The sequence below is a fragment of the Rhinatrema bivittatum genome, chromosome 1, assembly GCF_901001135.1.
Source record: "Rhinatrema bivittatum chromosome 1, aRhiBiv1.1, whole genome shotgun sequence".
Classification (NCBI taxonomy): domain Eukaryota; kingdom Metazoa; phylum Chordata; class Amphibia; order Gymnophiona; family Rhinatrematidae; genus Rhinatrema; species Rhinatrema bivittatum.
The window spans coordinates 414,009,355-414,034,362 of NC_042615.1; the positions used below are offsets into that span (position 1 = coordinate 414,009,355).

The 25,008-nt window shown below is 45.1% G+C and overlaps 1 protein-coding gene across 9 annotated transcripts in view; it reads right to left on the reverse strand.

Moving 5' to 3' along the window:
• Positions 1 to 25,008, reverse strand: part of PCGF3 (polycomb group ring finger 3) — a 533,880-nt gene that overhangs the window by 145,776 nt on the left and 363,096 nt on the right. For all 9 annotated transcript variants that reach the window (XM_029602723.1, XM_029602678.1, XM_029602733.1 and 6 more), the window contains one exon: positions 18,441 to 18,529. In XM_029602723.1, coding sequence (XP_029458583.1) covers positions 18,441 to 18,529 — 89 coding nt within the window. The remainder of the gene's footprint in view (positions 1 to 18,440; positions 18,530 to 25,008) is intronic.

Consider the following 25,008-nt stretch of genomic DNA (forward strand, 5'->3'; position numbering starts at 1 on the left):
GTGCTCCTACCATGTGACAGTGCTCCTACCATGTGACAGGGTCCGGATACCCTCTCACGGGGTAAGGGCAAAGGGTCATTGGTGCCATTTTGATTAGTGGCAGCCGACGGCCTGGGAGTGGGAGGACGGCCCGGAGCGGGAGATCTCTCCCGGGACCCCGACTGGACAACCAGGTACCTGTAAAAAGTTTTTGGGGGCGTCAGGAGGGTGGGGGAAGCTAAGGGGTTAGTTTTAAAGGATCGGGGTGGGTTTAGGGGTTATTTTTGTGTGCCGTTTTTCCCGCCCTCCCCCAAAACGATAAGGGAACTCCCACGATCAATATCGTGGGGTTTTCCTATCGTTTTGGGGGAGCACCCGATTTCTGACGATTTTGAAAATATCGACGATATTTTCAATCGTCCGAAGCCAGATTCACATCCCTAATACCTATAGCCTCTAATCTCTGCTATAAAATGGGATGGAAAATAGAGTCAAAAGACTGCAGATACATCTAGTACCACTTCCACCACTGCATGTGTTTGTTACTGTGACTAGCGGTGTCTCTGTGCTATAACCTATTCTAAACCCATTCTGATGATCATTCAAAATCTTTTTCTCAAAAAGATAAACCCCTAATTGGGACCACTTTCTCTAAAAAATATTTTTACAAAGATGAAATGATAAAGAGAGGCCTATAACTTGAGGGAGTTTTGGATCCTTTAAAGGCAGTACTATTGTTCTGCTAAATGAATCCGATACTATACCCTCTAACAATAAAAGATTGTTGCATTCATGCCTGCCCGTCGCACTCGCTCCACCCTCTCTACCTGTGTGGCGACTCCCTCCAGGTCTGAGGAACCGCTTGCAGCCGCGGCATCTCCCTGCCGTGTCTCTTCGGAATCCCCGGGTGGCCTGATGCTGCGGATCCGCCATGTTCCTGATGACGTAAGGGCGCACGCTCCAGAGTTTGTACCGACAAGGGCGCGAACCTCAGGGGCGTTCCCCTGAATTGATGTCATCCGCTTCCACCTTAAAAGGTCTTTGCTTGCAACTACGAAGCGAGTTAGCAAGGACTCGAATCTTACTCTCTTGGATAAGTTTCGCCCAAGCTACTCTCCCCCTTCTTGTACTTACCAGGGGTACCCGCTCCTCGGGAGCCCGCCTTCTCTTCTTGGTTTCAGATTGCTAAAGACGGGATCCGGTACTCGCTCCTCGAGGGCCTACGTTCCTGTATGCTCAGAAGACTCCTTACTGCCTGGAAGCGATCGCAGACATGAACACTGAGTTCTATTACAGATAGGAACTGGTACTCGCTTCACGAGGGCCTATGTTCCCAATCTCTGAAGACTCTTCTGTCCAAGACGTTATCGCAGGTACGGAGATTGTGAGTGCTTATTCCAGACTGCATATGGGAACCCGTACTCGCCTACGGCTCCTGTTCCTGAATATACTGAAGACTGTGTTGCATAGAAGCCATTACAGATATTTACAATTGTGAGTGTACCATCTACTATTGGTTATGTGTCCAGCATACCCTGTCTACTCACTATCTATAATCTCCGTTTACAGCTCAGCAACCCAGAGACCGCAGTTCTATTATCTGAGCGATTTCAGCCTTGCCCGCCACATCAGCTCACTACTGCTACCTCTGGTGGTTCTACTTCCTGTCTAATAAAGAACTATGTGTCTCCATACTCCAGCCTAGCCAGTGGTCCCTCTCAGGATATCCTCCTGGGGGCGCTGTCATCTGCCATCGGCCCAAGGATTCACCAATTTACATTAAGTGTTTTTCCCTTACACTGCTGAGCGGTATCATACAGACTGCCACTCTGTGGGAGCCAACCCACCATAGATCATTAACTCCGCCCACAGAGTATTACAAACTGCTAGCTCCTCCCCTTGGGGAAGCAGCATTGAACAAAGATTAACTAGTGTCATAAGAACTTCTAAGAAAGTGTCTTAATTGCATAAAACCTATAAAGGACAATAATTAAGTGCGCTATGAGACTAGTGTTAACTTCACCAATGCTGTCGCTACCTCAGTAGAGGCATTGTTTGAAAACAATCCTATCCATAATCCAACAGGGAGGGAAGAATTCTATTATCTAAACAGCTAGAAGCATCTTTGACTGTCCCACAACATTTTGCCACCTTATCCTCACAGTAATGTGAAAACACCTCAATTCAAATCTGAAATGACTGTGGATGTTGGTGGTTCAATTAATTTAGAAACTATTCCAAACACACAAGGGTTATATTTCAGGCCACTTTTAATTGGTTAAGGTAATATAGCTTTCTAGCTATCTCAGATTCTAATCTATAAGAAAATCCTGCATCAGATGCCTGCTTAGTAGTGGCATTAGATACTTTCCTCCATTTTCTCTCTGCATGTCTCATGAATCTCTTCTTTTCTACTAATAAAACATTAAACCAGGTTACCTAGGGTCTGCTCCTATCTAAAACAAACTTTTTAAGGTGGGTAACCTTATCTATGGTTTACGTCAACATGGTTGCTAACGTCATCATCTAATGATAGTGTAGAAGTACAAGACAACTCATGTTTCCTGCAGTTCCATTCGTCTTCAAACTTACCTAAATCAATCTTCCCCCTAAACAATTTTTAACCCCTTGAAATACAGAGAGCACATTCATCTTCTCTAATCTCACTTTAAAACTCATTTAAAAATGATCAGACCATAATACTTTCTCTAGTTTAAAAACACAAATTATACCCTGTTTTGCTAAAAAAAAAAAGTTGGCAATAACAATAAATCTAAAGTATGTCCTGCTTGGTGCGTAGGCACCTCTAGTAATAAACTCATAGCCAAAATAGATTCTAAAACTCCTTTAACTTGATTGGTGGCCCCAAAGTCTACATATATATTAAAATCACCAACCAATAATAATAATAATGTTACAATAATCTTCTATATAAATAAAAATGTTAAATAGTTTGGACAAAATCACTAATCTCAGAAACCACTGAACCGATTGCTTTCAAATTTGGACACAACCTTCATTTCGCATACAGGAAAGTTATTCTGTACTTACATTACAGATATGTCACACCTGTGACAGGTAAAATAGGATTAAAAAAAGTTTTCCAGAAAACAGCAACATCTGCTGAACGTAAGCGCCATCTGTTACACCTTAAACTAACACACGCTACACTAATCATTTCGCCAGTCCAGGTCCACGTTTCACTTCCATTTTAACACATTCGCACACTTTTTTTGCCGGAAGATAACTATTTCCTTTACAGATAAAATACACCCACCACCCTCCTCACAACCCCCACACACATGCCAAATTGATTTACTTCTCACAGCCTCCCAACACACACAAAACCACCCTCCTCACACATGCCAAATTTATTTACTTCCCAGCCCTCACAACAAACACAAAACCTGACAGAAGTCCGGGAGGCTCCAGCGGGGGGCCAGGACCGGTCCGGGACACATCTCCTGCACTACGGCCGTCGGCTGCCAGCAATCAACATGGCGCCGACAGCCCTTTCCCTTACTATGCCACTCGGGGACACCAATGGCGGCAGTAGCCCATGTGACATAGTAAGGGCGAGGGCCCCTCGGCGCTATTTTCAGGACTGGCAGCCGGCGGACCTTTGCCCTTACTATGTCAGAGGACCTACCGCTGCCATTGCTCCACCCCACTGACATAGTAAGGGCAAAGGGCCGTCGGAACCCGTTTCAGTGCTCGCGGCCAACGGACCAACGCCAATACATCGCTCCCGGACCGCTCCTGAACGCCCGCTCCACCGACTGACATTTTTATCAGGTCTCAGGGGGTCTGGAGGGTGGGGCGTGGTAATGAATTTATTGTGAGCATCTTGGGGAGGGGTCACGAGGGGGTGGGCAGGTTTCATTCATTCAGCAACTCTGGGGGGGGGGCTACTGTTTTTCGCAGGGCTGGGGGGGGGCAGGAGAGTGTGGGGGTGGTTAGTTTAAGAGAACTTTTCTCATACGGTTGTTTTTTGGGGGAAGGGGGAGGTTCACACACAAATACATACACTAAACTTGCACGATCTCGGGAACGCACCAAAATAGCCCTCCCCAGACCACAAAACAAATTTGGAAGTGCAAATTTGGTTAGGCACTCCCCTATTTGGCTACATAACGCGCACAGACGCCCAGGGACAGATCACATGTAGCACCAACAATTTTAATTTCCCAGGTCTTGGGAGGGGGCAGGAGGGTGGGGGGGGGGTTATTATTTGATTTAAAGGGTTGGGATTGGGGGGGTTCCCACAGAAATAGAAAGACAAAGGTTTTCTGATCTGATGAGTAGGCAGTAGTTGGGGGGAGGTGACAGTGAGGGGAGGGAGAATGAGGGGAGAGGTGAGTGTGAGGGGAGAGATTTGGAGTGGGGATGGGGAGGGAACGGGGGGGTGAGTGACCAAGGGGGAGGAGGATGAGTGACTGAGGTAAATGAGCAAGGGGAAGGGGGAGGGAGTGTATAGAACCTGACTCTGCCACTGCAACGCGTGGCCGGGTACCGCTAGTGAAAAAATAAAATCAGTAACTTCACTCAGGGATGCTCCTTCCCATCCCGGGTTGGGGAGGGGGGGGGGGGGACATGATAAATAATCCCAAACACCCAAGAACCTGTATACAAAATAAGGCTTTCATTACCTTGTCCCATCTGATGGAGGGTCCGTTTAACAGGTAAAAAATCCTGATAGATGAAAAGCATGCCACCCCCCCCCCCCCCCATCTTCCTAAATGAGCCTATTCATAACATATATATCCTTCTGGATACAATTGATTTAGAAACATAGAACTGGCATCAGAGTGACATGTCAGTTATTATAAATGTATCTGGTTGTAAATCAAGCATTCCAAGAAATCAGTTTCATAAGAACATAAGAAAATGCCATACTGGGTCAAACCAAGGGTCCATCAAGCCCAGCATCCTGTTTCCAACAGTGGCCAATCCAGGCCATAAGAACCTGGCAAGTACCCAAAAACTAAGTCTATTCCATGTAACCATTGCTAATGGCAGTGGCTATTCTCTAAGTGAACTTAATAGCAGGTAATGGACTTCTCCTCCAAGAACTTATCCAATCCTTTTTTAAACACAGCTATACTAACTGCACGAACCACATTCTCTGGCAACAAATTCCAGAGTTTAATTGTGCATTGAGTAAAAAAGAATTTTCTCCGATTAGTTTTAAATGTGCCCCATGCTAACTTCATGGAGTGCCCCCTAGTCTTTCTACTATCTGAAAGAGTAAATAACCGATTCACATCTACCCGTTCTAGACCTCTCGTGATTTTAAACACCTCTATCATATCCCCCCTCAGTCGTCTCTTCTCCAAGCTGAAAAGTCCTAACCTCTTTAGTCTTTCCTCATAGGGGAGTTGTTCCATTCCCTTTATCATTTTGGTAGCCCTTCTCTGTACCTTCTCCATCGCAATTATATCTTTTTTGAGATGCGGCGACCAGAATTGTAAACAGTATTCAAGGTGCGGTCTCACCATGGAGCGATACAGAGGCATTATGACATTTTCCGTTTTATTCATCATTCCTTTTCTAATAATTCCCAACATTCTGTTGCTTTTTTGACTGCTGCAGCACACTGCACCGACGATTTCAATGTGTTATCCACTATGACACCTAGATCTCTTTCTTGGGTTGTAGCACCTAATATGGAACCCAACATTGTGTAATTATAGCATGGGTTATTTTTCCCTATAAGCATCACCTTGCACTTATCCACATTAAATTTCATCTGCCATTTGGATGCCCAATTTTCCAGTTTCATTAGATTTCTCTTCATCCCTCCTTATAACATAGTGCCTCAATAAAAAAGAGATACAAATCTCATTGCAATAACACAGGTTCCAGCCTAGGTTCCCACTACAGACACCACATCTCACCCCATTCACAAAGTAGGGTGCCCCATATGAATGAAAAGCAAATAATTCCTTGCACAGACATTCCCCCAAAAAACCCCAAACTACACTCCCCCATTCCAACTCAAATTCCCATCCTTCCATCCTCTTAACTAACCTTACTCCTTCCCCTCCTAAATGATCAACAAATTTCCCTATTATGCCCTATTCTGTTAGTCTATATTCTTGTCTATTTAATTTAATCCTATAGAATCATAGCTGTGGAAAGATCCAATATCCTGTAAGAAAACAGGGCCCGACCTCCAACAGGAACAGTCAAACCATTCCCTATACCTCTTACCAGAACAGTAAAAGAAAATGGTGACATCGAAAATAAAACTTCCATAGATCTTCTTCATGTTTTCCTGCCCAGGGATGCAGTAATAAAGAATAGATTTAATTAAGATAGAGGGCCACTGTACCACCACTGGATTCAATGAACCAAGATGCAAAACACTTGTGTTCAAATCATTGACCAACCATGGCCCCCTGACCATAAAGCAAATCACTGTAGGAATCAAAGATACATCGGCTTGTGCTCAGATGCAACAAACAGAAAAAGTTCAGCGATGCATTGTCCTTCAATGCATTTTTCAATCAAGAAGCTCTATGAAATTGAAACTGGTGCTCTAATGTAGAGATAACTTACCTGATAATCTCCTTTTCCTTAGTGTATGCAAATGGACTCAGAACAAGTGGGTATAGTGTGCTCGTGCTAGCAGTTGGAGACGGATCTGACGTCAGCACGGGGTACATATAATCCCCACAGGAAGTGAAGCAACTTAGTAATCTTCCTTGCAAAAGCTGTTATGGATATATGTGTACTGACCGATCAATTAATTAATGGAACAGGATTCCCCTGACCGATTGATAGTAGCTGGAGACCGCCAGCGTTCCCAACCGGGAGGCGTCGACACCTGGTAGAGTGGACGCTCTCGTGTAAGAAATGACATGCCTTACCTTGAATCGGTGAAACCCATGTATACTGGCAGCCGGGCGGGATGCTGAGTCCATCTGCATACACTAAGGAAAAGGAGATTGTAAGGGAAACTGCAGAATCAGCTGCAGCACTGACATTCGGCCTGGAGAAAAGATGACCTGACCATCCATCCTTGAGTCTGGATTGTTTAGACTGGGACTGCTGGCAAGGATAGTGAGTAATCCTGTCCCACAAACACACAGATTATTTGGCACGCACACTTGTTTACATTAGGCTATAAAGGATGAACAGCTATGGCTGCAAAACGGGGAGATCGAGAAACCTGCTTTCACTTTGCTGGCATGCAAAGTGCTGCGTGTCCTTTGTAGACGTACAAAGTGACTGGACCCCTTTTGCCTGTGGTGGGCTCGCTCTCAGTCAGGCTGATGAAAAGGGTGTTGTGAGTATTGGCCGAAATGCAGTGCACGGATACAGATGTATATGCTTAGCAATATTTTAATGCTTAGAACTGTATATGCTTAGAATTGTACATTTTAATACTTAGAACTGTATATGCTTAGAATTGTATATTTTAGTGCTTAGAACTGTATACCTTTAATACTTAGAATTGTTAAGATTGTATATCAATAAACATATTATTTTACTTTTACCTTATTCTCACTTACCTGATTCCTTACAGAGATTATCAGGTAAGTAATCTCTACATTTCCTAGCGTGTAGCAGATGGACTCAGAACAAGTGGGATGTACAAAAGCTACTCCCGGACTGGGTGGGAGGCTGCCTGAGGACCGCGTAGGACTGCCCTCGCAAATGCTGTGTCCTCCCTGGCCTGGACGTCCAGACGGTAAAATCTGGAGAAGGTATGGAGGGAGGGCCACGTCGCCGCTTTACATATCTCCGCGGGCGACAGCATCCTAGATTCCGCCCAAGAGGCCGCCTGCGCTCTGGTGGAATGAGCCTTGACCTGCAGAGGCGGTGACTTCCCGGACTCTACGTAGGCCGCTCTAATAACTTCTTTGATCCAGCGGGCGATTGTGGGCCGAGAGGCCGCCTCCCCTTGCTTCTTCCCGCTGTGAAGGACGAACAGATGGTCCGTCTTACGTAGTGTTTCTGTCATTTCCAGGTATCTGGACAGCAATCTGCCGATGTCGAGATGGCGGAGCAAGCGCCCTTCTTCCGACTTCTGCAAACCTTCCGTGGTAGGCAAGGATATGGTTTGGTTGAGGTGAAACTGTGAGACTACTTTGGGTAAGAAGGAGGGAACCGTGCGAAAATGGATTGCCTCAGGAGTGATTCTGAGAAAGGGATCACGGCAGGACAGCGCTTGTAGCTCCGAGATGCGGCATGCTGAACACACAGCCAGCAAGAACACCATCTTCAAAGTTAGAGAACGGAGAGACAGGCCCCGGAGGGGTCTGAAGGTGGATCCCGCGAGGAAATCCAGAACTATGTTGAAGTTCCACAGGGGCACTGGCCACTTCAGTGGCGGACGAATGTGCTTGACTCCTTTCAGGAAGCGGGAAACATCTGGGTGCGTGGCAATGGTCTTATCATAGTAGTCATATCACTACGGGATATGCAGGTAGGCTTCCGACAAGTCCAAGGCCGTGAGGAATTCCCCTGGCTGTACTGCGGTCTTGACTGAGTGCAGAGTTTCCATGCGAAACCTCGAGACCTTTAAGTATCGGTTGACTGATTTGAGGTCCAAGACGGGTTGGAAAGTGCCCTCTTTCTTGGGTACCATGAAATAAATGGAATAGTGCCCAGAATCCATTTCCCATGCAGGTACTGGGATTATGGCTTTCAAGGACATGAGCCTCGCCAGGGTAGCTTCCAATGCCACCTTCTTGTGGATTGGACACGGAGATTCCACAAACCTGTCCGGAGGGATGTGATGGAAGTCCAGATAATACCCCTCTTGGATGATTGGCGAGGACCCCACTGGTCCGACGTAATCTCGACCCATCTGGGGTAGAAGAGGGTTAACCTGCCCCCTATGGCTTCGCTCCCCCGGATGGATCGGCTGATTCTCATTGTGAGGTGCGGCCGGGACCTGAACCCGAGCCGGCTCCCTCTGTGGCTGCTTGGTCCGAAAGGACTGGTTCCTGGCCTGAGGACGAGGTGCCTGGTAGCGACTCCTATAGGGAGTGAAGCGTTGGGAGCTTCTACCTCTGGAGGGCCTCGGAAAGGTGCGCTGTTTCCTCTTTGACCTGTCTTCCGGCAGTCGTGGTACTGGAGAGGAGTCCCATGTGTGGCCAGTTTGTCTAGAGGTCGCTGCCGAACAGAAGAGAACCCTTGAACGGCATCCTGGTGAGGCGTGTCTTAGAAGGAGCATCGGCTGACCAGTTCCGTATCCAGAGCTGCCTCCTGGCCTCTACTGAGGATGATACCCCCTTGGCTGTCGTACGGACTAGGTCGGAGGCTGCATCCGTGAGGAACGAGAGAGCTGACTCCATGTCTGCTGCTGGGGCATTGTTCCTGGCCTGTGACAAACAGGAACGCGTCACCACTGTGCAGCAAGTTGCGATCCGCAGAGACATAGCTGCCACCTCAAAGGATTGTTTCAGGATGGCGTCCAGGCATCGGTCATGAGCCTCCTTGAGGGCCGCCCCCCCCTCCACTGGAATGGTAGTGCGCTTGACCACAGCGCTAACTATGGCATCCACCTTAGGGCACGCCAGCATATCCTTGATTGCCGGGTCCAGGCGGTACATGCCAGACATGGCCCAACCCCCTTTGAATGAGGCCTCCGGCGCATTCCACCCCAAATCGATCAGCTGTTGTGCCGCTTGCAGGAAGGGGAAATGGTGGGCTGTCGGACGAAGACCCTCCAGCAGGGGGTTCTGATTGGATGCCCCCATGGTGCTGGGGCCAGGAATAGCCAACTCCGTCAGGCACTGAGAAACCAGATCAGAGAGATCTTCCTTGGGAAAGAATCGCCTCATAGTTCGATATGGCTCTATCCCGAGGGAAGTTCCCCACCATCGGGGAGTCCGGACTCATCATCTGAGACATCAGGATCCCCATGAGCCGAATTGCCCGGAGGCGGGGTGCCCGTGGTAAGGACGAGAGGGTCCAGGGGCAGGGTCAGGCGGGGCAGCAGGGCCTGGACGGGAAGCCGACTGCATCTGTACAAAGGCGTGGATCCCCTTAAATAAGTCCACCCAGGAAATGGAAGCGGTCTCTAGCCGTCGGGGTACCAAGTCCCCCGGGATACCTGGCTGTTCGAGACGGCCCGCTAAATCCGGGGTGGCCCCTGAGGAACTGTCGGTAAACCTCGGTTGAGACCGGTCCTGGCCCGAGGCTCCCACGGCCTCCTCACATTGGGCACAAAGGGAGTCTGCCTCCTCGCTCTGTGTGGCTCTGAGATGGCATGCTGAGCACAGGCCAAGAGCTTTTATGCCGGAATCAGGAGGTGCCGCCTCTGGAGACGCCGGGGCGTTTAAGTGTTCCATCGCGTCTTGCGAATGCAGTGCGCCGGCACTTTTGCAATATGCTGCCAATAATATGCGCTCAGCAATATGCGCTCAGCAATATGCGCTCAATAATGTACGCTGAAGATCTATATGCTGCGTTGTGCGCCTATCAACAGGCGCCTATCCGTGTGCGCCTATCCGTGTGCGCTCAATACCTGGACAAGGCAGACAAAATGCGGCGTGCCGCATGCAGGCAACGCCGCCGATCCTCGTACCTCGGAGACCAAAAAGTAAGAGATGTACGCCTTACCTGATCTTCGGCGCTTCCCGGCTGTAACCCGGGCGGTCTCCGGCTGCGGTGGGAGAGGGGAATACCTTCACCGCCGCGCTCGAGGAAGTGCACCCGCTGCCTCTAAGCCGCCGAACTCGTCTCGCTCGGGGCTAAGTCCTCGCCGGGGACCGAGGCGCCTCTCAGCCCACGCCCGAGCCCTTCTCGCTCGGGGGCTAGATCCCTGCCACGATTCGGCCACCGGACCGAGGCCTTTACCTCCGGGGGACCACGGAAATCACCTCGGGAAACTCAACTGGGGGAGGGACCCGAGGGTATCACCGCAGGAGTGCGGGGCTCGTCTTCTGGTATCTTCTTAGAAATTTAGAAAGTAGAAAGTAGTTTGGAAAGCACGCTCAGCGAGCGTGCAGGCGCTCCAAACTGCTTTGGAGACTGAAATTACTAAGTTGCTTCACTTCCTGTGGGGGTATATGTACCCGTGCTGACGTCAGATCCGTCTCCAACTGCTAGCACGAGCCCACTATACCCACTTGTTCTGAGTCCATCTGCTACACGCTAGGAAAATAACTTTGACACAGTTGTGCGGTACAAACAATACAGATACTACATAACCGGTAGCAATCAATTCAGGTGTAATTGGGGAATATTAAGCCACAAGAAATAATACTGAAAATAAATTAGTTATAGAAAAGAAACTGGGTCAGCTACTAGTTCAATGAGCTCACTGGCCCATTAAGACTCTGATCAGAACCAGTGCTAGCATTTTTGCTGCCCTGTATGAACAATTACTGTACTATCCTTCCTCCTGCCCTGATTCATTCAATCTCTGTCCCGGGACCAGCTTCCTCCAGCAATCTTTATTTTTAATAAATGACACTCACCACCCCTCCCCCCCCAAGAAACCCATGGTTGGTGGAAGGGTATTAATATCTTAGGCAAACCTTTCAGTCTTGTACACACGATTCTCCCCCCATCCCGTCACTGCCCACAACAGCTACAGACATACACACAATTAAGTTATATATTTAACACAGATTTTACAGCCTTCTAAGGTAAAAATATGACTTACAACATGCATATTATATTTACATGCACTGCTTTGGTGCCAACCAGAAAACTGCAAAAAACATACTTGGAACTCATATGGAATTAGATCTTTTGTAATGTATATTGTGTGTGGGCTTGGCCCTCAGAAATCCATGAACAAACAGAAATACCATTAAAATATAGTAAACCTCCCATACCAAAACAATCCTAATTGCCAGCACTCAAACAGTAACATTATGTATGAAAAGGCAACATTGTACATATTACACCAATACACTTCTTATTAGGAAAACAGAAACTACATGCCAGCAAAATACCTCATCTTGGTCACACATAGCAAACACAAAGAGACCCTGACCAAATACAGAATAAAGAGACCAGAATGTATAAATAGAAAAGTGCAGAGAAGAAATGGACTAGAACCCACAACAAGCCAGTCTCTATATGCAGAGTAACAATGGAAAACAGAGTTGCTTACCTGCAACAGGAGTTCTCTGAGGACAGCACATGGATGTCATTCCTCACACATGGGTGACATCATCAGATGAAGCCCAGCATGGAAAACTTATGTCAAAATTCCTAGAACTTTACTTGAGCCTCATTGAGCATGCTCCAGCATGCATTATACCATGCGTCCACGCAGGGTCCCCTCCAGTCTTATAATACAGAATTCAATAGAAGAAAATAAAGGAAAAGAAACCCATGTAGTAGAAGAAACCCAGCTCCATCGTGCGGTGGGTGGGTTTCGTGAGGAACGCAACTCTGCTTTCTCCAAGGACAAGCAGGAAGGCAGTCCTCACACATGGGTGAACCCCTACCTATAGGCCGGCCCCCAAACATAAAAGGGGACCAACAAAATACAAACAAGTGCCAATGGGCACAACAATAACCTGTTTTGTTGGAGGGGGCAGCTTGAACAAAAACAATACATCCTAGGTGGGAATAGAGTTGTGTTCTACACTTCAAACAAGTTCCAAAGAACAGATTGGCCAAACCTGCTGCCATGTTGGCCACCTCTATCCAAAAAACGTTTCTAGGACGCTAATGGGAGGGACTGTGGGTGTGTGTGGGTGGGGGGGGGGGGGGGGGGGGGGGGGAACGACACATGGACACTCTGCATTGACTGTGTGAGGCAGTGAAAAAGAAATAGCAAAAAACGTTTTAGAAAAATAAGTAAAACATTTGGTAAAAGTGAGGCTCTCACCTAACTGTGAGAAGAGAAACTCCATGGAACAGAAGAGAGGGACCCCACGTGGACGTGTTCCAAATAGATGGGAATATGAAGGCAGGCCTTGGACAGATCCAGGAAGGTCAGAAATTCCCCCAACTGCACTGCTATTATCATGGAGGATAAGGTTTCCATGTGAAAATGAGTCACTTTCAAATGACTGTTGACCCATTTGAGATCCAGGATGGGATGAAAGGAACCCTCTTTCTTGGGCACAACAAAATAAATGGAATATCGCCCCATACTTTGAGACATGGGCACCGGAACCACAGCCCTCTGCCTGAGGAGCATTTGAAGTGTAAACTCCACTGCCTACTTCTTTTGCGGGGTATGGCAAGGGGACATCATGAACACATCCCTGAGGAATACTGCGAAATTCCAGCGTATATCCTTCTAGTATCACCTCCAGGACCCACTGGTCTGAAGAGATCTCGACCGACCTCTGATAAAAGAGAGGCATCCCCCTATCTCTTGTTCCCAAAGGTGGGTCAGAAAACCTTCATTGGGAAGCTTGGGAAGGTCTGCCACCCGAGCCCGCTCCTCTCTTGGGCTGTCTGGGACAAAAGGACTGAGACCTACCGAAAGGCCAAGACCTCTGAAAGTTCAGCCCTCTGTAGGGACAAAACCGCTTGGAACCCGGGAGATGACCCTCATGCCAAAGGGGCGCTGCAATTTCTTCTTATCCTCCAGCAACTGAGGAACCAAGATTCGCCACACTTACTGGACAGTTTCTTCAACTTGCTCCCAAACAAGAGAGCCTTTAAAGGGCATTTTTGTGAGAATAGCTTTGGAGGTTGCGTCAGCTGTCCAATTTTGAAACCAGAGCTGATGCCTGGCTGCTATCATCGAAGCCAGTCCTCTGGACCAAATCACAGCCTGCGTTTGCTAAAAAGGCGACAGCGGGCTCCATAACCGCTCTGGAATTTCCTTCAGAATCATCAACCTCCTGAGTGAGAAGCAGACAAGATCGCACCACTAGGATGCAACAGGAAACAATCTGTAAAGTCATTGCCATTGCCTCAAAGGCTTTCTTAAGGATAGCCTCAATCCTCCTATCATGCACATCCTTCAGGGCCGCTCCTCCTTCCACGAGGATAGCCATCTGCTTAGAGATGGCACATACCAGTGCAGCCACTTTGGGAAAACACAAATGCTCTCTCATCCAGGGGTGTATAGGCCCTTTCAATGTCCGACCTCCTTTAAAACCTGCCTCTGGAGTATCCCATTAAAGATCAATCAATTCCTGAATGGCATCCATCACAGGGAAAAAAACAAGAGGCTTTACACAAGGAAACCAAAATGGGATTCTTCTCCTGCTCCAACATGGCGTCCATACTAGGAATACCCAGCTGTTTCAAAGTTTGGGAAATCAGGGACGGGAGTTCATATCTATGAAAGAAACGCAACATGGTTCTATACGGTTCCAGTTCTGGAGGCATTTCCCCATCTTCCAGGGAATCAGGATCTACCTCATCATCAGTGCCCTCCTGGTTCCTGTCGGGAATACTTGCAGGGAGCCAAGGCGAGCTCCAGCGCTTTAGCATAAGATTGGAAGAGGGAAGAGCCACCGGCTGAGGTTTCGACCTGACCAGATTGGGTGAAGCGGAGGACTGCGCTTGAAGAAAAGTTTGTAAGCCTTGAAAAACAATTCCATCTGAGAAAAAGCAGCCGATACAGACCAAGCCCAGAACGAGATGGAGCCCCCAGAACTGCCCTCTCCTGTGGAGGAGCAAGACAAGAGAGAACCAAGGTTTGGCGTCCCTCCAGCAAAAGCCACCCCATCAGAATGGGAAGAGCCAGGCTTAGCAAAATCCGAGGAAGACAACTCTCCCTGAGCATCTGAACAGTGTTGACATGTTAGAAGACAGGTCAGGCTGAGAAGCCCTAATATGACAGGCAATGCAAAGAGAAAGGCGCTTAGGCTTCTTGTTTACCGGGGCTATCATGGCGGTAAAATGTGCGTCTGAATGGCTCATGCTCAAAAATGTATGCGCACATAAATCAAGAACCGGAGAGGCTAGTGTGGCAAGGCACATGCACAACTTGTGTGCCAAGTGAAAGCATTTAAGCCAGTTCAAAATTTATGCACACAAAATGTACGCCCAAAATGGAGAACACAACGTGTGCACAGAGCCGACAGTCTATTGAGGGCAGCATAACACGCACAAGAGAGCGCAAAAACGCCGCCGTGGCTTACCACATGGCATGGAATCCAAAAGCCTAACTTTCTCCTTTTTGTTTTTTTAAACTAACTGAACTCAACGCTTACCGGCTGAGTACAAACACAGTCTCCGGCTTTGTGTGTGTGTGTGTGTGGTGGGGGGGGGGGGGGGGGGGGGGGGAGAGGCATCTGCTGTCACTGCTACACTATCTCCTGCACCTGCTGCCTTTCAGTTGACCTAGCAGCTAAGTCCACACCAGGAAATCCAGCTACCGGATCCAAGGCACACCTCTGAGGAACCATGGAAATCACCTCAGGAATTCAAGGGCTTTCTTTTCCTTAATTCATATTTCAATTTTCTCTGAAGCAATCCCCATAGGGAGATGCACATCCAACATCTGCTGGAGGCGGAGAATACTGGCAGGCTGGGGTCACTGCAGGAGTATATATACTGTGACGTCATCTTGCTCTGCATCTATCTGCTGGCAGGGGAGCATAACCCACTGGTCCTGAGTCCATCTGTCTACATGCTAGGAAACAAGAAATATAAAACAGCAATCATAATAATAAAAGCATATTCATAAAAAGAATAAATATTTCAAACCAGTTAACAGAGTATCCCAAATTTTCCAAAGATCAATAAATTATTTCAAAATAGCAGATACATCAAACACTAAACAATAATTAAAACAAATAAGGATAAAAACAAATCCCTCTCGCCATACCTGGGAACTTTTTATTTCCAGTTGCCCGGAGATTGCCATGGATTAATTGGAGAGAGGAAGGGAATAGTTTTGCAGGATTCAGCAAGGAAGAGCGTATATTAAGATCTGGTAGCTCCAAGCATATGAGAGAGAATTCATTACGTATGGCTGATACCTTCATGAAGTAATCATGGAAAATGAGTGATTTTCTTCTCATAAAATGATTGCTTACCCAAAGTGCATGCAGAGTAGCAGATTTATTAGCAAATTTGAAGCACCCATGCTATCACCACCTGTAGCTTTCCCTCAAAACTCTTCCTCAAGCCTATTCTGTGCACACACTCCACACTAAAGCAACAGCATACCTCACCGAAGCCTAGCATATGTTTCAGCCATTGCTCTAAGCAGCCCAGGGGCTCTCCATCCACAAAGTTCTCTGGGATACTGACAAAACAGAGGTTGTTGTGTTGTGACCTCCAGGTCTTTTAAGCTTATCCCCACAGGCTCGATGGGATGCTTTCACCAAGGTAAGATTTTTCATTAACGCTTGCACATTGGCTTGCATTCGAAATTCCCTGCTCCACCTCAGAGACTATTTCTAATTTCCATCATTGCAGTGGCAATTTCTTCTAATTTGCCATATATCTTGTTGAATTTAGCACCTAAAACTTCAACCACTGATTCTGAGAGGTCAGCCAAATTCATAGCAGTCTCAGACTTTGGATCCTGAGAAACGGATGTGGCTGTCATCTTAGTATCTTGCCTATATCTTTATCGTTTTTGACTGTTTGTAAGCTCATATCTCACTCAAAAGACATTTATTGTAGCAGATTTGCTGATGTTAATTGTGCATTCTGGGACCTGTAATGCTGTCAAGATGAGTCAGATTGGGATTGATAGCCCCCCGGAGCAAGGCAGTTTAGGTCCTGCCGTGTTCAGAGTCGTCTAATGATTTAATAGCAAACAGCAGTAGACCTAACAATTCCCACTGGATACACATTCTCAATTGAAGAGAATGCATCACCTTAAGGGCAGATTCTAGCTACAGGAGAATTTCATGCTATACCAAGGTGCTGTTCTCCATCCAGGTGATTGTATTTCTACAAAGCAGCACAGGGGATGCCAGAATGGTTCTACTATGTTCCTGAAAGCTCTTCCATACATGTCTGCATCTGCTCCTCAAGATCTGCTACTCTAGCCTCCAGAGATTGGACTTCTTTTCTGAGACCTAGGAGCTCTTTGCATATAACCTCTCCAAAACAGACAGATATGTGACACTTGGAGCAAAGGTCTGAGTAGTTCCCATCATGCAAAAGTTTCCCTGTGCCCCCTAATTTGGTCACTAACCTGCATCCCATTGCACTCAGTAAGAGACTTAGGTGTCTCCCTAGACCAGTGGTTCTCAACCCTGTCCTGGGTACCCCCCCAGCCAGTCGGGTTTTCAGGATATCCACAATGAATATGCATGAGAGAAAATTTGCATACACTGCCTCCATAACATGCAAATTTTCTCTCATGCATATTCATTGTGGATATCCTGAAAACCCGACTGGCTAGGGGGGTCCCCAGGACAGGGTTGAGAACCACTGCCCTAGACCAATACCTAAATTTCAAACCCCACATCAACTCTCTTCTAAAAGGGGGTTTCTTCAAACTCCACATCCTTAAAAAACTCAAACCCCTCCTCTACGCTCAGGATTTCCGTATAGTACTCCAGACCACCATTCTATCTAAACTGGACTACTGCAACTCCCTACTCCTGGGCCTTCCATCCTCCACCATTAAACCTCTCCAAATCCTGCAGAACGCCATGGCCAGGATCATAACCAATACCCGTAAAAGGGACCACATCACCCCTATCCTAAAGGACCTGCACTGGCTGCCCATTCCCTTCCAATTTCAATACAAACACAATCATTCCTGGCTCGAGGAAATGCCACGTTTCCGTTCTTCCAACCGCCCCACCAGAACCTCCCTTGCGGGCACCCTTCACACCCCGTCCCTCAAAACCGCACACCATGCCCTTACCAGAGAAAAAGCCTTCTCTATTGCTGGCCCCTCCCTCTGGAATTCCCTACCCACCAAACACCGTCTAGAGCCAACCCTACGCATTTTCAAAAAAGGAATCAAGACTTGGCTTTTCAAGCAGGCCTACCCTGATTCGAACCAAACCTAGCCAGATATCCACTTTTGCACCTTAATGCCTGCCCTCTAGGCCCTACTCCGTTCCCTGCACCCCCAGTGCTGTTACTTTAACTTTGTAAGATTGTAAATGGTTACCTGTGTTATTATATGTACATATCCGGTGATGTTATCATAGTCACATTATAATGTTATTCTCCATCTCTTTCCATTATATTGTTCCTATATTTCTCTATCTCTTGCTTTCTTGCTGCCCCTCCCTCCTCTTCCTTTCTAGCCTGCTCCTCTCTCCCCCCTCCTCGTTCATTGTATTTTCCATCCTTTTTAGTTAATTGTAAACCGGCGTGATGTTTCCCACGAATGCCGGTATATAAAAGTTTATAAATAAATAAATATATAAAGATTTGAGTGTGTGGTGAGCAAGAAATTGAGAAAAACAGCCACCTTTGAAACTTCTTGCAATTCAGTTCCACACTTTATACACACCTACCAATAACAATCTACACTTATAGTTCAAGTACTCCATGCAGCAAATAGAATGCAATTTCAGTATAGACAAATCCCAGCACTTTCCCAAAACAAAGTCCTGTTCTCACCAACTCAAGACTGTGAAACAGCTTACCTGTTCATCACTTCTGTGATAGTCATGATCGTCTTCTTGTTTCTCTTCTGTTGTTTCCTTATTTGCATTGTCATCTGCTTTTGTATCACCTAAATAGAAAGTGACATTAAAACAAGGAATTAAAGTTACCAACATAGAAAAACAAAATGGCCACTTAAGCAGCATTCACTTCCATTTTTTATTAAGCCATCTTGCACTCTGCTTGGTAGAGCTCACATCCATAATAGGCAGATATTTGATAGTTCAGTCACACTTTTTAAACCTAATTATATATATATATTTTAGTTTGCAATGAAAAATATGGCTATTTACTGATGGCATATTTGCTTCCACACTAAGGGCCAGATTTTCAAAGTTTTACACACATAGGGGAGGTTACGCACGCCGGGCCTATTTTATAAAAGCCCGGTGACGTGCGTAAAGCCCTAGGATGCGTCTAAGTCCTGGGGCTTCAAAAAATGGGCGGGGCCATTTGCCGCTGTGTTGGAGGATTGTGTGCTGGCAGGCTGCTGGCAGGCGCAAAAGGTAAGATAGAGGTCAGGGGGATTAGAATAGGGCTAGGGGGTGGGAAGGTTAGGGGAAGGGGTGGGAAGGATAGAGTAGAGGGAAGGAAACGGGTGAAGGCAGTGGGAGTTGGTGCGCGCAGGCTGCACAATTGTGCACCCCCTTGCGTGCGCCGACCCCCGATTTTATAACATGTGCGCACTTGCACGCCTGCATGCTTCTTTTAAAATCTACCCCTAAGTATGTTATCAAGAACTTGTACAATAGGTGTTTATTTTAAAGAAAGATTAATCAATTAATCTATCTACGTTGCACTTTAGAGATGGAAGAGAGCAACTGGATCTACATCAGGATGGTCTTGTTAGTTCTAAGTCTGCCGCCTCCTTCTGTACTCCACTGCCATTCGAGTTAGCCCTGCCCACCTGATGTCACTTGCGGTAAGGTGAAGAAGCAGACAAAAGCCAGCGGTGGCTTGCCTAAAGGATAAGCCCAAGGGGTCACACAATGAAAAGCCCATTAGGGGAGAAAGAAAGAAGAAGAGGTTGGCTAGTTAATTTATTAACTAGCTGAGTTGCCAGGCATTGCCTGGGAAATCCAAACCTTGATTTATTAGAAAGTGGTCAAACAAAATCAAACATACTTTGTAAAATATATATTAGATCAGCTTTTTACAACAAAGCAACGGATATATCTTTTTCTTTTTTTTTCCTAAAGTTGGGGCAAACAGATGCAATATTTTTCCAATTTCAACTCTTGAGAGTTGCCCATGAGAAAAGCAAGGAATCTTAGGTAATACCTGCTACCTTACTCCCTGCTCTCCTACATTTCAGCTACTCATGAAGCTGTTTGCCTTGTTCTTTGAGTATGTAACCAAATTCATCTCTTTGCCACATTTTTAGTTGCCATGCGAGTCTCTTTGCCATGTTATATGATTATCTAACCGAAATCCCCTTTCATTTCCATTTTTGGCTGCTCAGAAAATTGCAATTCTATTCACAGCTGATGTTCTTCTGCCCATCAGAGTTCATTTCAGGGGATTATTTTTATGGCCTCTATCATACTTTTCTAAAGAAAAACCAACTCATGATCTTAAACAGTTTGTTCCAAACAAAACACAAATTTAATTTTTTTTTTTTTTTGCAAGGCATGCTAGGTTATACAAGTATAACAATATTATCTCTGTGGGGTCCTTTGTTTTCTTTTTTTTTTTTTTATTTTGCTTGAGAATTTCAATGTTATAACAAAAAAATCAATGGAAAGATGACTGATAAAACACACTGGAGAAAAATCAGTGTAAAAGTCATTTTTACACAGATATCTTTTTGTTCTAATATTGAAATTCCCAGCAAAATAAAATAAAAAAAAAAGAAAACGAAGGTTGCTATATATCTGTAACTTCTGAGCTGAGGTTTTAATTGAATCAAAGGTCCACCCTCAATTCCACAGGCTTAAGATATCCAAACTTCCTATACACTTGCTAAAGCCCCTCTCTAAGATTCCCTGTCGGAGGGGCGAGGCTTCTCTCCTAGGCTTTAACAATTGTTATGACAATCTATGTAAACAATAGTAATAATCACACTGGAAGCTGATTGTTGTATCCAATTAAAATTTACTGACAATTGATGATGGAATAATGAAAATGACTATTTGCAACTCCTCATGCAATCCAATCCATTTACATGTTTTACCTCTTCGATAAATCTGTGAATTTGTAATACTCAATGCATTTTGGAGTTCATTCCTGATCCTTTTCAATTGTAAAAGTTATTTAGAAGTTCCCTCCCAGAAAGGAGGAGGAATTCTACTTGCTGCAAAAAAACAATTGGGTATAACACTACAACAATCATACTCCACCTCAAAACTTGAATGCTCCATATTCAAATCTCAACATCTACAAATATTCCTCATCTACGCCACACCAGGAACGCTAGAGGCTAACCCCTCCCCTCTAATAGAGATGATAGCCAAACATCTAAATTCAGACAAACCAACCATCATACTGGGAGACTTCAACATTCACGTAGACTCCACCCCTCAATCCACTAACTGCGAAACCTTCCTTACCTCCCTCAGTCACCTTGGATTCACACAAATAATCAGCGGGCCCACTCACAAAGCAGGTCATACATTAGACCTCATATTTATCAACGAGAGCTGGTCCATCCATACAAATCCCACCTGCACGCCTATCCCATGGTCAGACCACCAGCTTATAGACACAACCCTCAAAATGAAAAACACACCTCCTCCAAACATCTCCAAAACCACCATTCATTTCAGGAAACCATGCGCACTGGAGTTACTCAACAAACAATGCTCCAAAGACCTCAAACAAATTGACTTCTCAGACGCCAACACAGCCACCACTTCATGGATCAAACTCACGAACAAAATAGCTGATCAACTCTGCCCAACCTCCTCAAAAGAAATCCAACCGACACGAGACAACAGAAAACCATGGTTCACCCCAGAACTCAAAACCCTGAAACAGAAACTACGAAACAAAGAACAAAGCTGGAGAAACAACCCTTCTCCCACATCCAGACTTGACTACAAAGCCACCCTCAACACCTACAGAAACGCCATACACAAAACAAAAAAGGACTTCTATGCAAAAGAATTCATAACTTCATCTTCGACTCGAAGGCTTTATTCTCCTACGTCTCATCACTCACCAAACCAACACCACCATCCATTCCAGACCACCTAGCGCTCAGTAAGGCCAACGAACTAGCCACCTACTTCAAAACAAAAATCTCAAACCTCACCCTCTCCCTTACAACCCACCAAACGCTTCCAACACCTCATAGCACATACCAACTCACTCTGAATTCTAGACTAGAGTCATTCGAGCCCACATCAGCCATGGAGATTGAAAACTTACTTAAAAAAATTAAACCATCGCACATCCCTCGGACCCACTCCCTACTAATTTGCTCACTGCCATCTCTAGCACCGTCGCAAAACCTATTGCAGAAATCATCAATACCTCCTTAGCCATGGGCACAGTTCCTAATCAGCTAAAACTTGCAATCCTCAAACCCCTACTGAAAAAACCAACTGCATCACCCATGGACCCAGCCAACTACAGACCCATTGCAAACCTGCCCCTGATCTCCAAACTGATGGAAAAGCGGTAAATAAACAACTTTCCGAATACCTCGAGGAGCACAACATTCTTTCCCCGGCACAATATGGTTTTCGCAAATCTCGAAGCACAGAGTCCCTTCTGCTTTCCCTCACTGATAATTTACTTTTGAACCTGGAGAAAAAACAGTCATTCTTACTGGTCCTACTAGACCTGTCTTCAGCGTTCGACACGGTAAATCACTCACAACTCCTAGAACAACTATCAAACATAGGAATCAAAGGCACAGCCCTCTGTTGGTTCAAATCGTTCCTATCCAACAGGTTTTACAAGGTCAGAATCAACAACAAGGAATCTGACCCCATCCTATCAGACCAAGGCGTACCACAAGGTTCATCCCTCTCCCCTACCCTGTTCAACATTTACCTCCTCCCCCTCTGCCATTTGCTATCTCAACTCAAGCTTACTCATTACCTCTATGCAGACGACATCCAGATCCTAATCCCATCACAGAATCAATTCAAAAAAACCTTCGTCTACTGGGAGAATTGTCTTAAACCAATTAAACAACTACTCTCCAGCCTAAACCTGATTCTAAACTCCAGCAAAAACAGAGCTGCTACTAATCTCACACAACCCGAACCACCACCCACCTAGTCTGGCACAAACCACATCTTTAAACATGGAGCTCTCTGCAGACGTCAGGAATTTAGGTACTTGGCTTGACAATCAACTTAACCTTAAAAAATTCATAAACACCAACCACCAAGGACTGCTTCTTTAAACTACAGGTCCTAAAGAAACTAAAGCCACTCCTTCACCTCAATGACTTTCGCCTCGTTCTTCAATCCATTATTTTTTCGAAACTTGATTACTGCAACTCAATCTTACTGGGCCTCCCTCCAACAGCATCAAACCCCTACAGATGGTACAAAACGCCGCAGCCAGAATCCTAACTAACACTAATAGAAGAGACCATATTACCCCCATCTTGAGCTACCTCCACTGGCTACCCATCAAACAGAGAATCATATATAAAACCTTAACCATTATCCATAAAACAATTCATAACGTCGCACCTATATCTCTACAAACCCAACTTCGCCTACAATCATCGGCCAGACCCATCAGAAGTGCCTACAAAGGCACATTAGTCGCAGTTCCCGCCAAATCAATGTTAAGAAAAAGAGCACTATCCACTGCGGGACCACATCAATGGAATGCGCTCCCACCAGACATAAGACTCGAACCCAATCTACCAGAGTTCAAAAAAAGGTTAAAAACATGGCTCTTCAGGCAAGCATTCCAACTCCCAGAGTGAAACTAGGCACCTCCTCCTGTCTTTCAGATCCAACCATTGCAAGGTGTCACAAACACATTGACACTCAATTTCATACACGGACTTGATTATTCACAATATCTATTTATTTAAGTCATCCTTTTCATATTATATTATTTAACCGATTACTTGCAGACTATTTACGCTACCAAAGTTCCTTATAAAATGTGAACACGAATAATGTTATAATAATATTATATGTTTGTTAAATACTATTGTTACTTTCACTGTTCCTTGTAATAATGTTCAATAGTTGATTGTTATTGTTCTATGTTCTATGTAAAAAACCCCAGTCTAATCTCCCAGACCAGGGCAACCTTTTCGTTACTTGTAAACCGGACTGATTTGTATTGCATACAGGAATTCCGGTATATAAAAATTAAAAATAAATAAATAAATAAATAAATTAAAGGATGCATTTATTTATTTATTAAGCTCTTATATACCGTCGTTCAGATTGGCCATCACAATGGTTTCCATATATAAAACATAAATAACAATAAATTAGATAAAGAGCAATTATTCCTAAAACATAGTAAAATAAAAGCAAAAGCAAATACAATAAGCAATTAAAATGAAGTAAAATACAATCCAATTAAAACCAAATTAAATATACATTAAAATACTTATTTATACTAAAAAAGTGCTCCCTCTCCATTGTTAAGAGTTAAATGCCTAATGATATTTAGATAAATACTTAAAATGGTGTTAAAACAACATTAAGATAGCTCTCAGTCAATTTCTCCAAATGCAGTTCTAAAGAGCCAGGTTTTCAAATTCTTCTTACAAGACTTTCTCTCTGTTTGGATTCTTAACTCTACAGGCATCTCATTCCACAGTTTTGGGCCTGCCAGGGAGATATTTCTCTCTCTTACCTGATTAAGATGGGCTGATTTTACTGATGGTTTTGTTAACAGTCTTGTATTGGCTGATCTCAGGTTTCTTTGGGGTTTATGTAATCTAATTGCTGAGTTTAACCAATCAGTTTGATCTTCATAGATAATTTTATGTATGATACAGAGTGCCTTATATCGTATGCGATATCTTATGGGTAACCAGTGGCGTTCTTGCAATATAGGTGTGATGTGATCGCGCTTTTTTTCCCCAGTTAAAATCCTAGCCGCAGCGTTTTGTAAAATTTGTAGAGGGCGTATTGTTGAGTCTGGTAGACCTAACAGCAGGGAATTACAGTAGTCAATACCCGAGAAAATTAAAAGCTGCAGTACTGTTCTAAAATCCTCGTATGTTAGTAGAGGCTTTAGCCGCCTTAGTATCATTAATTTTCCATAGCTCTGTAATATGCTTTTTTAGATTAAGTTCTGTATCTATTGTGATCCCAAGATCTCTGACCTGATCTGTTAGTTTAATCATTATGTTATTATCGTATGAAATATCCAGGATGGGGTCCTGTCTTATTTTTCTTTCAAGTAGCATTATCTCAGTTTTATTAATATTTAGACAATCTCAGGTGCATAAGCAGTTGATTAATAATGTTTAAATACATGGTCGCCAATTTGTATGCCTTTTCCAGAGTCTCATTAGTTGGGATTAAAATCGAATGTCATCTGCGTAGATATAGTATGTTAAGCCTAATCCAGCCAGTAGGTGGCACAAAGGTAACAAATAATACATTAAAC